The sequence below is a fragment of the Pinus tabuliformis genome, chromosome 7, assembly GCF_031772625.1.
Source record: "Pinus tabuliformis cultivar Carrire ecotype Pingquan chromosome 7, CPIR1, whole genome shotgun sequence".
Taxonomy (NCBI): Eukaryota; Viridiplantae; Streptophyta; class Pinopsida; order Pinales; family Pinaceae; genus Pinus; species Pinus tabuliformis.
In genome coordinates, this window is record NC_142293.1 from 230,012,563 (window position 1) to 230,031,177 (window position 18,615).

The 18,615-nt window shown below is 38.8% G+C and overlaps 1 protein-coding gene across 2 annotated transcripts in view; it reads right to left on the reverse strand.

Annotated features, from left to right (window-relative positions):
- The window catches only part of LOC149246690 (pentatricopeptide repeat-containing protein At4g21880, mitochondrial-like), a 474,640-nt gene that overhangs the window by 365,745 nt on the left and 90,280 nt on the right, over positions 1-18,615 (reverse strand). For both annotated transcript variants that reach the window (XM_089457999.1, XM_089457998.1), the window contains exon 5: positions 7,386-7,493. In XM_089457999.1, coding sequence (XP_089314125.1) covers positions 7,386-7,493 — 108 coding nt within the window. The remainder of the gene's footprint in view (positions 1-7,385; positions 7,494-18,615) is intronic.

Consider the following 18,615-nt stretch of genomic DNA (forward strand, 5'->3'; position numbering starts at 1 on the left):
AAATAAGTCAATATTTAATCTTCATCAGACTCTCGCTCATACTAAATGATAGACATAGGATTAAGAATAGGGAAACTACCCTTGAGATAAGAAACCGTACCTAGACATAGAAATGAGGGGAAGGTTGCCGAGGTGACAATCGGCGGCTTTCCTGCTAGTTTCTTTAGGTTCTCTCCTTCGTGACTTTAGTACTTTTTTTCCAGTGTGGACTTTTCCTCTAGGGAGAATTTTGCATGAAACACCATCCTTTTTCCAAGATGTCAACATGTCATGTCATGTAGGCATCATGATCATTTTGAGCCACTATTGAATTTTAGTCCCCAAAGCAATATGCATTGGGATACGTGCAGTACCCCATAAAACATTGCATGTTGTGAAACATATGACAATTGTGTGGACTAGCCATACGTAGTGCGATCACCCCTTCAAAATCAATGGTTGCTCTAAATCATGTGTCCCAATAGATCCATCCCAAGGCCCCCAATCCTATCCAAGACAAAAGTACCTAAGAGTGGAGACTAAAAAGACTAGGCATGCCTGACCGTAACAGGCCTGGGATACCATAATACACAGTCATCACATGTCCTATAAGGATTTTGACTTACATCGTTTGGACTTACAATGGTTTTGTCATGAAAAGTACTAGGGTACCTCCGCAAGAGGTAAAACGCCACACGTTCTCAAAGCTCTATCTTATTGTACTCCGTCTAAAGCTCTTTGGGAATTGGGTCAGCAACACCTTAGAACTAGAGGACATGATGCATTTCGACCTAAGCACCAAACTATTGATCACATCCTTACACTCAAGGCCATCACTAAGGAAGCATGTCATAAACCTTCAAAAATTTACTATTGGTTTTTAGACATTTGAAAATCTTTTGACTTCGTCCTCGAGGAGGCTTTATTCTAGAGACTCCTAGATATTGGCATCTCAGGGACCCTATTGTTAGCCATCACGCCTCTATATAAGTTGGTCCTTGATCACTTGCACATAGCGCACGACCTATTAGATTTTATCCAAAGCATTGTTGGGGTTACACAAGGTTGAACCCTATCCCCCACATTATTTGAGATCTATATGGATGAGTTGGAGTCCTTCTTGATGGAACACATTCATACCACTCTCCTTCACTGCTTCATTAGGTGAAAAAAAACAATTCCTCACCCATCATCCTCATAGAGTTTGGTGCTCATCCTTCCAACCTAAGACAATGTTCAGTGTCATCTAACTTCTACACCATGTTCAAAGCTTTGTCGGTATCCATACTTGGCATACAATTCATCGGAGTCCATTGCAACAGCTAGCCCTTCAGCTCGGTCTCGATATTGGTAATACTAGAGTCTTGGATCTTCTTAGCATTACACTCGACCAACTTCCTCCATTTAGTTATTCCTCATGTGTACCCAACCACCTCTTACCAACCAAACAAGAGATGCATACAATCATTTGCAAGGGCATCTGCAAGAAATATGTACAAGTCACTTGGATAAACCATTAGGGTGGCTTATATCTAAAGATGGCCTTTTATGCTGAGCACTTCATGATTATGAGGGATGGACTCATCGTCCATACCCATTACAAACTTCACCATTAGATGCTTGCCTTTTAGATACCCTTGGGACAGTTCAAAGTTGGTTCCCCTAGACTGCAAATTGAGAGGTACTACTAGATAAATTGGTTAGATAGATCATAGGATCTACCAACTATGTCACCTTCGAGAGATGGAGACGTAGGAACACTTCATCTTTCGTTGACCCATTTATTATGAGATTCATGGGAGATTTCATTGCTTGTTCAGAGGGGACCTAGAGCCTATCCAATTTCTTCATGTACTAAAACCAAATATGCCTATCCCTTTACATGCAGGAGGACCTCAGACCTAAGTCACATGGTTCAAGTTCGAGTTTAGGTTTGGCAATGATCAGGTTCGGTTCGAATTTGAATTGTTTGATGAGATTCGAATAAGGTTTTCCACTAGGTTCGTCTATATCCATTTTCTATTTATATACATATATTAATTTTAAAATGGAATATAGCATAAAATAGTAAGATATCAACATCAAAAAAACATTAAAAAATGTTATCATGGACTTGGAAACTACAAGGATAGAATACAAGTTTGAGTTATGACAAAGATATGAGTTTTGAGCTATGGACTTGGTCAATGGGTATGAGGTTCGTCAAATATCAAAACTTTTTTTAGGTTCCCCAAATCTCAAACCTCAAGGTTGAAGTTCGGCGAACCATGTGACATATGTTGAGACTTTGTGCTCACACTCTCTAGCCTCCTAGTAAACCAGATTTTGTCCAACGGATTACCTCCTATACAGTGCTCCCATCAGCAAGGGGCACCAAGATACTCGTTGATGAAGGCATTGCTTCAAACTCCATATCAGTGCATACCAGAGGGACCATTCCCCCTTCCTAGAGACCTCAAAGATGTCACCAGACCAAATACCTTACAAGCAAATGAGATCACCTAGAAATCAGCAACGTGTTATATCTTCTAGCCAACAATGCACTAGAGAGTCCAAATCTTCCCATAACTCATTCTTCTAGCATCATTCTCTCATGAGTTTTCTTCTTTCACTCTCAAATGTTGAGAGAGATCGATGTACTAGACTAGGACCCAATCCCTATATACATCTCCCTCCCATTGCAGCTACCCACACTTGGATTCAAGGGTTTTTCAATGTTTTAGCATATAGACTTTATGTTTTTATGTTACTTAATGTTCTTTATATCTCCCTCCGATTGCAACCACCTGCACTTGGATTCAATGATTTTTCCATGTTTGTGTGTATAGCTTTTATGTTTTATGTTACTTATTGTTCCTTATATATGAGACACTCTATGTTTTTATGTTAATGTTCTTTACATCTCCCTCCCATTCCGACTACCTACACTTGGGTTCGATGGTTTTTCCATGTTTGAGAATATAGATTTTATGTTTTATGTTACTTATTATTCCTTGTATATGAGACATTTAATTTCTCCTTCTCTATATTGACATAATTGTGTTCAGCAGTCCCATTGACCTACTTTGGTGGTCATTCGTTGGACATTAATATAATTCCCCAAGCTTTTATTTATCTTCTATTGTTTTACCGGTGTCTTAAACAACGAATCTCCCTTAATCTAAAGAAGTGCGCTTTTTGCACTATCTTATCTTATCTACTCTCTTCACATATTCAAGTGTATTTTTCTATATCATTATTGTTGAGAAATCAATAGGGCTACTATTAGGATGATTTCTCTTATACTCGATAACTTCTTGTGATGTACTTTTACTTTTTCTTGATTATTAGCTTCTTCACTTATTATTATGTTGTTCTTATCATCAAACAGCTACCAAAACATAAAGATCAAGAGTACACAATAACACAAGATGTAGGTTGCAAGCCAAGGCCAAAACCTCTCCTCTTGAGAGGAAAACCCACAAATCTCTTATGTTCTTATAGATTCTTCAAATGACGAATTTCAAGACCTCTAGACCAAGAACAATAACCTTCCAAGACCAAGCCAAACCTTCTTGATGATGTGCTTCTTCTATCCAAGTCAAACCTAGTGAAATCTCTTCCGACTGCACAATTTTGACCCTCAACTACAGAATTTTTGCCTCCACTGCAGGTCTGAAATTTTCAGCCCCTGCAACATTTGTTGCTTCCACACGTGTGAGAAAAATTTGGGCTTCCAAGGTTTCCATGCTCCTTCACTTGGGTTGCTTCTCTTTTTAGGGCTAAAAGGTGACCTAAAAATCCTTTCTTCGACCTTCTTTATGCAACTTGACAACTTCGATCTTGCAGCTGCAAAACCCTAGCTTTATCTTCGCACATGTGAGAGAGAGAGAGGGAGATAGAATTAACCCACAAACTTTGTCCTTCATCCTTTTATCTGTTAGGCCCCTATACTACTAGTGTAACCCCTTATTGTTATTAGTACAACCCACTTATTATATTGATGTACCCATGTAGTGCCCATATTGTTACTATTGTGCCACATAGAAGCCCACTATTGCTATTATTGTGCCCTTACATTATTATTGTTATGTCGGCTCTGATTATGTTATGACCCCTTAGACTCCTATATATAGAAAGGAGGTCTTTTCATTTGTATCATCCAAGAATTGTTCATTTATGTAATGTAAAGGAGGTTGCCCCCTCGAAGAGGCTGAATTCTAAGGCGTTGATCTATATTTTCTATCTTTTCTTGAGTTGGTTTCATAACATTTGGTATCAGAGCTTTGGATTCTAGGGTTTCGCTGCTCCAAACAGGTAATCGTGGAATTTTCGCTATAACTTTTTTCTGCGACGTTTTAGAAGTTGCAAAAAAAATCCATTTGAGAAGAAATCACGCTGAACCTCGGGTCCAAATTTCAGAGCTTTTCGCACTATATTTGCGGAGATATGATATGAGGAAGTTGGTCTTTTTGCAGACTCCTGAATTACATTCCAAACAGGTGACCTGGGGAAAATCGTCATAACTTTCTCTCTGGGGATCAGATTGAAATTTCGTAAGAAGGTACAAAAAGAGAATGGACGGTAGTTTTGTGTATGCATTTTTCAGATCCAAAGGTCGAAACAGTGACTTGTGGCACGTCGTACAAGTTCGCGCTACTGAACTAGTCTATAATCAGGTCATCTTGGGAGATTGTGCATAACTCTTCCTTGGAGAATCAAATTTGGATCAGACTGGTGGCATTGGAAAGAGGACACAGAGGGCTACTACAGATCGCAATTTTAGAACTTAAAGATCCAAAAGTACAGAGTTACAGTGGTTTCAAGATCAAGCTCCTAAAATCAAGAAAACACAAGATGAGGAAGTTTGATGGCAAGGATCCGGTAAATTGGATACTTTAGATGGAGCAATATTTTGATCTACATGGTGTACCACTGTTACAAAAGGTATGTATTGCATCTTCATATTTAGAACCGGATCAATTTTTATGATATGAAGGGCTTTGTTCTCGTAAACAACTTGTTACGTGGTCAATTTTCATGGAGGAAATGATAGCACATTATGAGGATACAAAGAGCAACACCTTCTTTAGAGCAACAAAGCAACAATTGGAAAGAGTAAAAGGGCTTTGTGACATAGTGAAAAGCAAAATTATGGAAACCAGGAAGCATACCCATCACAACTATAAAGATGGAAGTGTTGTTTCTCCCAGCCTTCCACAACCTACAAGGGTTACACCACAACAATTGGAAGGAAAAAGAGAAAAAAGACTTTGTTACAATTGTGATAGCAAATACACTAAAGGTCATAAGTGTTCTGAGAAAAAATTATTTTACATAGAATATGAAGAGGAGGAAGAAAAGGATCAAGAAACATCAAAAGAAGAAGATATACGCCAGGACCCCACCCCAGAGAAAGAAGAAATGAATCAGACCATATCTTGTAAAGCATCAGCAAGAATTACCACTCCTCAAACTCTCAAGATAGAAGGACATATCAAGAAGAAAAAGGTGCAAGAAGTAAAAGATCACATTGGGAAAGGAGAAATGAATCCAACCATATCTTGTAATTCATTGGTCAAAATTACCACTCCTCAAACTATCAAGATAGAAGGACATATCAAGAAGAAAAATGTTCAAGAAGTGAAAGATCACATCGAGCATCAAAAAATGAATCCGACCATATCTTGTAAAGGATTGGAAGAAATTACCACTCCTCAAACTCTAGATATAGAAGGACATATCAAGAAGAAAAAGGTTCAAGCAAAGAAAGATCACATCGAGCATCAACAACAAGTTCTCCAACTTTTAAAGGATAACGCCACTTCGGTGCAAAATCAAACGAAACAACAAGGAGATCAACATCGTAGTGAAAAATGTTTTGATGTAGGTGATTGGGTATTTTTACTGCTACATCTCAAGCAAGCTATTTATGAGAAGGAAATGTTGGCAATACTACATGCAGTTAAAAAGTGGCGACCTTACCGAACGGGAAGACTCTTCAAGGATGAGGATGTGGAAGCATTGTTTTGTGCTATTTCTATTATCCAACCAGATTGGATAAACGAAGCAAAGGATGAATGGAAAAAGGACGAAGAAGTATGGCCACTTATTCAAAAGTTACAAAAGATCCCAATTCAAACAATATTGCCAGAAATTGAAGAGGAAGGAAAAATCATATTGGAACCTGGAGCAGTCACAGAAACAAGAACCCGACAGCTACGAAATCGATCAATTTTAGAGTATCTCATCAAGTGGAAGAACTTACCCGCTGAAGATTCCACATGGGAGGACAAGAATTTTATACAGAAGCATCAAGAACTACTCAAGCATTGAGGACAATGCTTTTTGAAGGAGAGGGGTATGTTAGGCCCCTATACTACTAGTGTAACCCCTTATTGTTATTAGTACAACCCACTTATTATATTGACGTACCCATGTAGTGCCCATATTGTTACTATTGTGCCACATAGAAGCCCACTATTGCTATTATTGTGCCCTTACATTATTATTGTTATGTCGGCTTTGATTATGTTATGACCCCTTAGACTCCTATATATAGAAAGGAGGTATTTTCATTTGTATCATCCAAGAATTGTTCATTTATGTAATGTAAAAGAGGTTGCCCCCTCGAAGAGGCTGAATTCTAAGGCGTTGATCTATCTTTTCTATCTTTTCTTGAGCTGGTTTCATAACATTATCCTTCTTCGATTGCCTTTCTTCTACCTCTTCTTCGCTTAAATGATGAGAAGTGAGTGAGTTTCCATAGGAGGTTGAGTTCTCTCCTATATATAGGCTTCCAAGGAGGACGACATGCCCTAATGAGGCCGACTTCTTAGCTGTCAGGCCGATTTGGTCTTGGAGGGGTATTTTAACACTTTAAATGCAAAAATAATTCTTTTGACATGTTACAATATGCCCAATGGGGTCTTCTCCATATGACAATAACTCTATTGACTTCTTGACTCTATGACAAACCCTAGAAGCACTCAATGGGTGTTTGACCTCTATATAGAAAGACCTTGAGCATGAAACCCATGCTACAAAAAATAACAATAATATTTTTTCTTTCTTTCTACAATATACAAGAATCAAGAGTACATTTCATATTTATGAAGACCGAACCTAGTTACATATTTCAACAATTATCACTGTCACATAACTCAAGGTCATTGATTTCTAAGCATAACTAGGTAAACACATACAAGAATGGATTTCATTTTGAAATAAGATATAATGCTTTCTGAAATCACAGTTTTACAACAATGCAAAATAACAAGGAGTGTAGAATGATAACCCATATAGAACTACATGGTTCTTCCTACTCAAACGTTTTTTTCTAACCACAACAGGATTTGTGCAACTTATATAATCATCTAAAGGATTTCAAATACAAAAATAGGTCCTATGTGAATAGATAAGCATACCTCAAATGTCTCGCAACAATACTCAATAAGTGTGTTGTATGATGAGGAGGAAGGCTCTACTTCAAGCTTTTCATGCATACTCTTGAAAATCAATATGATCTTCTCAAGCTACACATCCCAAACCCCAATTCATGAGAAAACTCACTCTTCTAATAGTAGTCATTAGAAATATGACAAAAAAAATTCAATACCATGAATAAGAAAATAAAACCCATTATCTTGAATAGGAAATAAAGTCAATGCAACAATAATCAAGAAAAAATGCTCAACATGAGAACAATTTCTACACTGAAATCAAATGTACTTCGTTATATTTTCAAGATAAGCTTTGACATTCCAAGCAAACTTTCTAAACTATTAGTGAGGAATTTTTAAGAACATATATGAATGAAATATTTAAGATACTAAAATATGTTTGTTAATATATTTGAGTTTTTTTAAATGACAATCAAGCCAAATACATAGAACTATGACAAAGCAGCCAACAGTAATAAACAGGTATGAATCTAAGAGTGATTCCAAAACATTCACCTGAGGACATCGTTGTTATACAAGCTTCATTTACACTAATTATTATGGTGCCATTAATGTAGCCCTTCCTAAACAGATAACAGATCCTGTTTATTTTGATGGGAGGAGAAGCTAAATTCCCCCTAGAAAGTGAATTTTCACATAAGAAAATTTGGCCCAAAGAGCAATATCACAAAACTGGCCCACAGAGTAATTTGGCACACTCACCCAAAAAAGCAAGTTGACACTGACAATGCAAAATGAGACGAGGAGGCTGACTTATACCACTACGAGCCATCAAGTTTCAAAATATTACCCAACTCAACACATAACCTTAAGATAGTCCTGAAGATACTCAAATAGATCCCAAACACATGCTATCTTTAATTTAATGATTGCTATTATAAATTAGAGTATATAATAAGCACAATTTACAGCATCCAAAATTCATAGCAGCAATACCAAAATAGCCTCTAATTAATGATAAACAATAAATAAACAAGACTATTGAATGAGTAAACAAAGAAAAATGTTGCGACAAATTTTTCAATGGTTGAAAATGCATAAAACAGCTACTAAACCCTATACATCAACCCTAAAAAGATAGCCCAAATATGCACAAAATTTATATTTTTTCCTTTTCCAATTTAAAAGATGCAAAGCCTAACCCTAAGATTATGAGGTCCAAGGTATTTTATGTTATTTAATACAGATTTTGCCGTAATTCTAATTTACCCTAAAAAGGTAAAAAATAAAATTTAGGGTTTTAGTTCTTTTAAAAGATTGACACACAAAAGAAAGATTATTGCCCTTATCAATCTTGGGTACATGGAGTCAAAAAGGGCAAGATCATTGGTAGAATACCTTGATTGGAGCTAGTTAAGAGAGAAAATCTCTCAATCTAAACCCTAAAAGTTTTCAATCAATTGGAGATCTAAGGTCAAGGAATGTTGTACTAAGTTTTCTTGATGGATACTTGGTGAAAAATTTTGCAAAGGAGATATTATAGCCATAAAAGATTCAAAATATCAAATTAAAAACTTCATAGAAACCCTAATTCTACAACATTAATAAAATGTAAGAAGATGCTCACAATAAAATAGCATAGTTCACCATAGAATCATTTCATCAATCCAAGAGAAAATCCCTCCAAGCAATAATATCCTCCCCAAGACCATTCACCACCTTAGTGCACCATTGTGTCCAAGAGAAAAACCACTAGTGCACAACCTCTCTCAATTAGTGTGTGTGACAATGAATCTCTTAAATCGACTATCTTTTCTTTATAGCAACCAAGTCGATTTAGGTGAATAATTGACAAAAGCCCTTAAAATAATACTTCAAGTGATTACAGGTTAAGTCACAAGCCAACCTAAAAGATAGCTATCTAACTGATAAAACATAACAAAAAGCCTTCTTTTAGCCCACACATGTGAGCAAAAGGTCCTCCAAAGATGAAGATCTCCATCAAAATGTGTTAAGGATGGGTCCCAAGAGTGCTCCTCACCAACAAGGTGTGCACTTCATCAAGCAAAATCCACCTCATTAACATATCATCAACCAACCCCATGTCATGACTCTAAACCATATGAAGGTGACATCACAAGGCTAGGGCATGATGTCATCATCCAAAAAGGTGTACCATCCCTTCCAAAGGGATCTCAAGTCATCATCATCATCATCATCATCAAACTGGTCCAGAAATAGGGAAATGTCCATTAAGAAGGTACAATGAAAACTCGGGGGCATCTTGTGCTCTCTAGAGTACATCCTCCTTCTAGGCAACATCCTAGCTTCAAGGTGCAATATTCCAAGCTCTAGAGGGAGAGGAGAAGGTCATAATCGGTGTTGGATACATCCCAAGGCCAATGCTCCTCATAAAGTGGCCAACATCCTAACTATGGTGCCCTGAAGGACCATCAAGTGGGGCTAGAAGTCCTCTCTAAAGTATTGGAGAAGTCTAAAACAATCCCTCGAGGGATTGCAATTGTACATCAAAGAAAGCATCTGAAACATACCATCAAAAGATTCAAAGGAGATATTATAGCCATAAAAGATTCAAAATATCAAAATAAAAACTTCATACATGTTGGAAACACCAAGAGGGGGTGAATCAATATTTCTTATCAATTAGTAACTTATTAATTTTTTCTGAGCATTGATTGATCTTCAACATCAATTCAAGCATAAAACAACAATAGACAATAGAAACCAGAATTTTTAAGTGGAAACCATTCTGGGAGAAAAACCACTGAATGCTTCTCTACTAATTTATGAGTACATTAATGGTTTCACGCCAACTGGAAAGGGAAGCCCCAACTCCCTAGTACTCTAGAAAAGCGTTCAATTTTCCAGCTCCAACTGGAAGGACGCTCCAATGCCCTAGTTTTATCAGTTGTTGCTGAAAAGATGCTTCAACACCCTTGCAAGCTCCAACTTGCCCTAGCACCACCCTACCACCCTGAAGTGTTTTCAGGCTCCAACTTGAAGGTGACTTCAACCACCTGCCTAACACCACCCAACCACCTTGAAAATGATAATGAATCTGATAACTATTGTGGACTCCCATACCAGGCACAATGACCCACTTACAATGAATGAACTCCTAACATGAAACCCCAACTGTGAAACCCCCTTAATGCCAATACCCTTCAAATGTACAATGATAATCTGATAATGGGGCCCCTGTAACTAAATTATAAAACCCTTACTGCAAACGTACCTCAGCTGTATGAAGGGGCAATGACAATGATAAACCTTTACCAGCTGATGTCAGAACTGCCTTTACTTGTTCTTAGGATGCTGAAGTTGTCCTTGACTATTGCAGATCTCACAAAACCTAACTGAATCCCTACCGCAGAATTGTTCTTGAATAAGTTGATGCCTATGTCTAAAGATGCCAACTGTAGACTTGTAAATAATGAAACTGCTCAATAAAATCCTGACTACCAGATCTATCTGCAACCAACTGTAAACCTAAGTTGCAGGAAACGTGGGGGGAGGGGTCGTTTCAGGCAGGAAACGGAAACGAAACTGGGAAACGCGTACGGTACGGCCTGGAAACGCGTTTCCGGCCGTACTGCCACGTTTCCCGAAACGGAAACGTGGCAGTACGGCCGGAAACGCGTTTCCAGGCCGTACAAGCCACGTTTCCCAGTTGTAATGTGTTGTTTTTTAATTTGTTTTTAAATTTTTTTTAGGTTTCCGGTAAATTCCATGGCATCTCGTAGGGGTCCAGAGTACAACAGTGGTCCTTCTAAAGAATGGGATGTGGATGCAGAAAATCCTGATTTGGATCTCTCTCTTGCTGCCCTGAATATTAAGGCCGAATCTGGAAGTGGAATTGGTGCATCATCTTCTTCAGCACTACCATCCACTGTTGAGCATTGTGCTGCTTCTATTTTTGATGAGGATTGTTATGATGAGGATTAGTCTTTTGTGACTTGTCTCTATAGTTCTTGCAGCCTTATAGTCTTTATTGTACTTGCAGCCTCATATACTAATATAAACAAAGGCTGATTTTGGATTTTCCTACATTTTTATTTTCATTATGTGATCATTCATGACTCATGAGTAAATGTGATGTAAATTTAATCTTAATGTTTAAATGTAATAAATTATAATCATATAATGTAAATGTATCATTAATGCTTTATGATTGCACATATATAATAATAATTTTTAAATATTTTTAATATATATATATATATATATATTCGCGTTTCCCCGTTTCCAAAATTCGGGGAGGTCGCATTTCGTATCGCTTCCTGTTTCGGAAACTCGTTTCCGTTTCCCCGTTTCGTGCAACTTAGCTGTAAACTCAATGACTGTAAAAAGTGTGTTTGTTCTCTTCAACTCATGGATCCTTGTTTGTTTATGGCATCTAATATAGTCACCAAATAAGAGAAACAATACTGCTATAATACAATACTCTTGTTGATGATAATACTGCTGTATATGACAAAGAAACCCTTTGACAAAAATGTCCCTTGCTCAACTTAATTCAAAAGTAATTCTTCCACCTCCAAAATAATTCAAAAGTATTTGACCTTCAAAGACACATAAATAGACCTCATGTCACATCACTTTGGAGCATCATCACACACATCTCTCTTCTCTTGATTGGTTCGTACTACATCTGAAAAATGCAGGTCTACTCTCACACGTGCAAAGGGAAGGAAGATAATTCTGTTTTGGTGCGTTGACCTTCTGTTTGGGGCTGTTTTCACCAGTGTTGACCAAGGAAGAAAAGACTTCATTTGACTTGGATTTTGACTTGTTTTGGGAGGCCAAGTTCAGGAGCAGTTTGACAGAAATTTTCTGGGCACTTTGACCCACCTTGTCTGCAAGTCTGCACCTAGGGTTTCCGCAGGTCAAAGTTTGGCATTGACCAGATTTGGAGGCACTATTTTGGGACTATTTTGGTTGACTTTGACCAGCAAAGGAGGCTGCATTTTCTGACTGTTGACTGAGCTGATTTGGAGGTGGTTTGACCGTTGACTGGTTAGGGATGCTGCAGCTGTGTTGACTTTGAACAGAATTGCATATTTGACTTTTGGGCTCATCTTTGATTAGATGTTGGTTAGTTGTCTTTGGATAGTCAAAGGTTTGACTTTGACTCATTGTTGAAGAATTGGAAGATTGTATCTCTCTATTGAACATTTGATGACAATCTAATAGAAGAATTTTGAAAGGGTTTTCCCCATTGTGGGGTTTTTCCCTGGTCTTTGACCAAATACTGTGTCTCTCTTCTTCTTGGTTGTCTTCTATTGTGCATTGGTTTATTGTTCTATCTACAATTAGTTATTGTTGCAGAAAGATTGAAGTATATTGGATAAATTGATTGCTAATTGAAGAAGAATTGATATTAGTGATTGTGTTAAGCATAGAATACTAGAAAATTAACATAAAAATCCCTCTTGAAGGCTTATATTTTGAATCACTGAAGATTCCTAGCTCTTGAAAACAAGTTAAACAAAACTAAAGACCTTTACATCATCTTAAGTACTTTAACAGTCTACATGAGTCTCCTTTTTTCCTGATTTGCACATGATCCATCATATCACCTACACCTAATTTAGTGATTTAGGAAATGCCTCTTTGTCTTAGGATCTGTCACATGTAATAAGGGTTAAGGTTGTACTCCCATGGTAGAATTAGATAAATCTTAAAATTAACTTGTGTTATGATGTTGCTAGAAGAAATCACAACGTGGCTATCAAATAATGACTTGTAAAGAGGGTAGACTAGTGTTACCAAAATCCTGATAAAATCCCCAAATCACGTTTTTTCAATTAGATGAGTTTTTCAACCAGTGTTCTTTAATTTTGCAGAGTTTTTGCTGATTTTTTCAATTTTCTCCTGACTTGTAAGACTTTTTCAATTTTTGAATCCTTTTTGATTTATTCTGGAGTTTGACTTTTGCAACATTGGGGTATACCCGCCACTACAAGTCGATACCTTACATTGGGATCCATGTATATGCATCAGGGGTAGCATCTACACTTTGAGATCCATGTACTATGCCTCGAGGTTCTTGTACTCACCTTGGCATTCATGAAACTGCATTGGCATTTGTGTTGTCACCTTGCAAACCATGTACTAGTATATAGTTATATCTATCTACCTTGGTTTCCATGCCACTTTCATTAGGATCCATGTACTTCATTGGGATATGTGTCACCGCATTAGGATATGTGTCACCGCATTAGGGCTTGTTACCACTCAAACTAGCAGGGGACCTAAACGGGGTTCCTATGAGGACAACTGCTAGGTCAAGGGCAAAGATGGAGACTTAGCCCACTGTCACCACAGCTAAGACTCCCTACTCTTTACGGACTTTCACCAATGGGAGGAGACCCAGTAGTTAGGAAGTCACTTATAAAGTATAGATCAATGAAGGGGTGTGAAGTGACCTTAGAAACACTTTCCCTAGGATAGAATGAAGAGTGGGACTTGCTTGCCTTTTAAGCAAGGGACTTGATTTTCTAGGGAGAGGGGATGAGGATTAGAGGGTTGAGGTAGAAGGATAAGACCTATGAAGGAGGTTCTCAAATTCCTAAAATCCTTCAAGAACTTGGATTCTCGAGTAGTCCTTGATAAATAGGCTTTGGTGAAGAATGGGACCACACGAGGCCAAGTGGACCCAGCCCAGGTTAGGGGATGGATTTAGGCAACCAATGATGTTCTTAACCTGGCCAAGGTGAGGGGAAAGGATCAAACAAGAATTTTCTTCCAAAGATGTCAAATTGATCCTACTAGGTTCTAGCCTTGGGAACACCTAGGCAAAATTTGATCCTAGAGCTAGGGCTTGGGGTATCCGGAGATTCAACCGTCGGAATTGCTTCAAATTTGGAGGAGAGCAAGGGGACCCACCAGCACAGTTATATCTAGGAGATCAAAGTTTTCCAATGGCTAGTTTCCCGGGAAATTGATGCCCTAGGTGACCTAATGGGACTAGACCTAGAAAGAAAGGGAAAAAGGTAAAAAGGAGGGTTAAAGTGATCACCCTTTTGAGGGACCAGTGCCTGATTCACTTGGGGATATGGAGTCAAGGATAATAATGAAGAAGGATTTAGTTTCTTGTTCAAGGAGGCTCCAAAAGTCAACTTCGTCCAATGTTAGAGGAAAGAGAAGAAAAGTGTCTTTTAAGCATTTATACTTCATACAAATGGTGCAATCTTATCAAGATAACATGATCTCTAGGAAATTTCATTCATCTAACAATGGTCAATACAAAGAATAAGCTAAATAGACACAATTCCACATTTCGTACATGCGGCAATTAGCCCTAATTATAGCAAAGTTCAAATGTATGTAGCAACAAGAAAAATATCATTAAATTTGCACTTCGAATGTTAGAGAGTATATCCAACCAGCATCACATTTGCAAATAAGAAGCTCCAAGATAGAAATAGCCCAAATCCATACATCAAAATTCATCCATCATCCAAAATAATCCTCCAAGGAAAAATTGCAAAGTTCTCTAGAGATAGAGATATCCTAAGTCAAGTGATGATACAAATGAACCCAACTAACTCCTATTCATACACTAATTAGAAGTTCAATTTAGCTAATGAGCCTTCATTAGCCCCTAAAAATAAAATAATGTGCAAATGACCTAACTTTGGTGACAAGCCCACCAAACTAGCTCACGAATGCAAAAGTAAGCCTCTCAAGAGGACAAATAATAATCTATGCATGTTGTAGGGCCCTCTAAGAGGCCTGATGAGGTCCATAGGTGCCACAATGAAGAATAGGACCCTCAAAAGCAGTGGACAAGGGGTTGACCCTTGTAATAATCTATGGTGCTCCAAATGACTATGGGGGCACACAAGTGTCCTCATGGGTCTCCAAACAAATCAAAGATGCATGTGCTACCCTCAAGGGCTAGGATGATAATGTAGGAGATGCCTCATCATCGTAGAAACCATGGATCTAGGGCCAGTTGGGCATGATGGATCAGGTGCATCCCCTTCGTCCAATGAGTGAACGACAAGCAATCTCTGAATGGCTGTGGGGATCCATGAAGAGCAATTTTCTACTATGGATGCCCATGGCTCTCAATGCTCGCCCTAGATGTGTGAATGTAGCCCTCTAGAGGGCTAGGACCCCGTCTAGGGAGACCAAACCCCAAATGGAAACCATCTACAATCCTGCATAAGATCCAATGCGTCCCCTAGGCTTCCAGTGCAACAAGTCATTAAATAAGCTTACCTAATCATGGAACACAAGTGGTGACTTCATAATAGCCCGCCCTTCCATAATGAGCTTCAAGATGTGCCAATGTCTCCTAAACTCCCAATGGGGTTAACCAAGTACCTTATTAGGTGGGTTTTGCTTCTAAAGGGGATAATGTAGTCAAGGTACATCCGTCAAAAGGTGGTGGCATGTGGCAGATAGGTGAATGAAGTAGGGGATGAGAGGGGGCAACCCTGAGTCACATGTTGGGGCACAAGGGTAGCTAATAAGAGGGAAGCCCACAATTGGGTTTATAAGGTGTAGGAGGGAGCGATCGTGGTTCATGAGGTGCCTCGGCCTTGATTTTTCCACCCTTCTTTATATGCCTTTTGCCTTTTCATGATTGTATTTGATTAACTGCTCGGGGCTCAAGGGGTTAGAGCATGATTTATAAGATATAGCAGTGAATTCCCCCTTTAAGGTGGGGCGGTTCATTACCCACCAGGGGTTGGGACAATCATGGGTTCCTATATGATGAGGAAGGTTCATAGAACCTGTTGGAACCAGGGTGATGGCCATGATGATTGGGTAGAGCTTCATGTAATGGCTTTTGCCCACGTGCTAAATATTTTTGTCTCAGCCATCTTTTACATTTTATGGTACTTTTCATATTTAAGGTGGCCATATATGCTTTTGACTTTCTTTTTAGCTGCATCAACCTTCGGGCTTCATTCCAAGCCATGACCCAAGGTGTGGGCAAGGGGAAGGGGTGAGTTGACCCTATGTGGACCCAATGGAGGAATGTGGACCCAGGTGGGAGAAGTGATGGATGGGGTAATAATGAATGGAAAGGGGGTAATATAAGTGGATAAGGGAGCGGGACCACGCAACCAAAATCGGGGTTTCCCATGAAATACCATCCCTGAAACCAAGTGGTCAGTAAAAGAGATCCCACGGGACTAGAATCCAAGGTTAAGTCCTAAAAGGGGTCTAGGGGACAGAAGCACAAACCTAGCCCATTCTTTCCGTCGAATCCCCCCATTAATCCATACCCAGAAGTGTCCATGATAAGCAAACTACAAGACTCAATTTCAAAATGACAAGGCATACCTTTAGCTTCGGGAGGCCCACCTTCAAACATACGATCATGGCAGATGGGCGAGGGACCACATGGCTGGCTCAGGTGGCAGAGAAATGGCACAATGAGCTAGTTGATGACTGCAAGGAGCTGCAGGCTATTGGTTGAGAACCATCTTGGAGAAAAAATTCTCCTAGGGATATTACCCATAAAATGGTGGGTAGCATTTGGCTCCAAATGGGACGTGATCTCCCGAAGAAGTGGGCGAAGCTACTCGAATGGGAGGTCCCAAAAACTCCAGCAATCTCTTGGTTACCATAGACCTTTCACCTGCACATACAACGGATGGACAAAACACAAGGCAACATGCTTTCGGGGCATCTCATGATTGCACATGCTAATATGTTAGTAAATAAAATCAACAAAAATATAAATATATGCAGATTTTAATCTATGTGCAGCTAATCTACCATGAGAAATATCATATGATGTTATTTCTAATGCAAAATTAGCGTGCAATGCATCCAACCCTACCATGCATATAATAAAATGTCAAGTCTCAAGGAAGGAGGTTACACGACTTAATTTGACCAGCTCGGGCCAAAGTTCATCGTTAAGTTTATCAATGTAGTAATAGTCATCTCCCATCTTTCCATGAATCCTTACGGGTACGAGATCCTTATCTACCAAGACTAAATCCCCAACCTTATATTCTTTCTTAGGCTTCCATTTCCTGCTTGTTTGAGAGATTGGTCGTTGTGAAAATTTGGATGCCCAAATTTCTACTACAACAACTGATTACGTTTCTTCTATTTGTTAATCACTGAACAAAATTATTTACCGTTTCCTATAGTAAACGTCGAAACTAATACACTACAGCCTTCACCATTTAAATAAAATGTGGAAACAAGAACTTGAACAAGAAAGAAATACAACACATCTACACAGTTATTTTTGGACAAATGTCCCCGAAAAAACCCAGTGTGGGAAAATCGATGCAGCAGGTGAGGGTTTTATTATTATGTAGTAGTAATTTTGAATACAATCTCTGGATGCCCTGCTAGCTATCCAATACAGAGAATTTCTCTGACAAAGAGATGAGTGAGATTACCTCACACTATCACTAGAAATCCTGGCTGATCCAGCCACTGAATGACTAGCCCCTAGCTGCCTTTGCGCAGTCATTGCAACAGCCCAGCGTCACACTGTCTGGGGTCTGCGTCACTCCTCACGGTTGATCGATTTGCCTCTGAGATTCTGACTTCTACTCTCCCAGTATCACATCCCGGCTTCCCGCAACAGAAATCAATCCCTACAGCAAATTTCGAATCTCCTCAAGGCTCTTTGTTGCCTCTGTGTGGCCCTGCGTCAACCTCTTCTCGCTCTACATTGCCTCTCCCGAATCTCTCTTTGCCTCCTCTGCTACATATTCTTGGATCAGGAGAAATATCCAATCGGAACTATCCATGCCCCTCACTGCAAAAGCTCGCTTAAAATTTCTCTCCCGGCAACTGTTGTAATTCAGAAATTCGATCTTCTGAACTCTACTCGATGTATTCTGCAAGTGCCCCTCAAGCCTCTTTTTATATCTTTTTGTTGGACAACCAACGGCCCAGATTAACTTCTAATCAATGGCTTAGATCATTTTGGTTTGATCATCGTCTTCTTCTACAAGTTTCACCCACAGTTAGATTAATCCCTTTAATTATTTTAATTTCTTAAGTTTAGACTTGGGGTCTCATTAAAAATAATTAATTATTTTAATAAAATTGTCTCCATGTGTAATTTCCCAAAACGATTTATGGGTATTGGAGAATGCATGTGTCTAAGCCTCCCTGCAAAATTTGAGACTTAAAGCACATTCGATGCTACCAGAAATCAACAGTCACTTGAGGATTTGAATTTCCTGGGTAGGGAGAATGTGGGAAGGTCTCTTGCTTTCACATGTCTCATAATATGGTC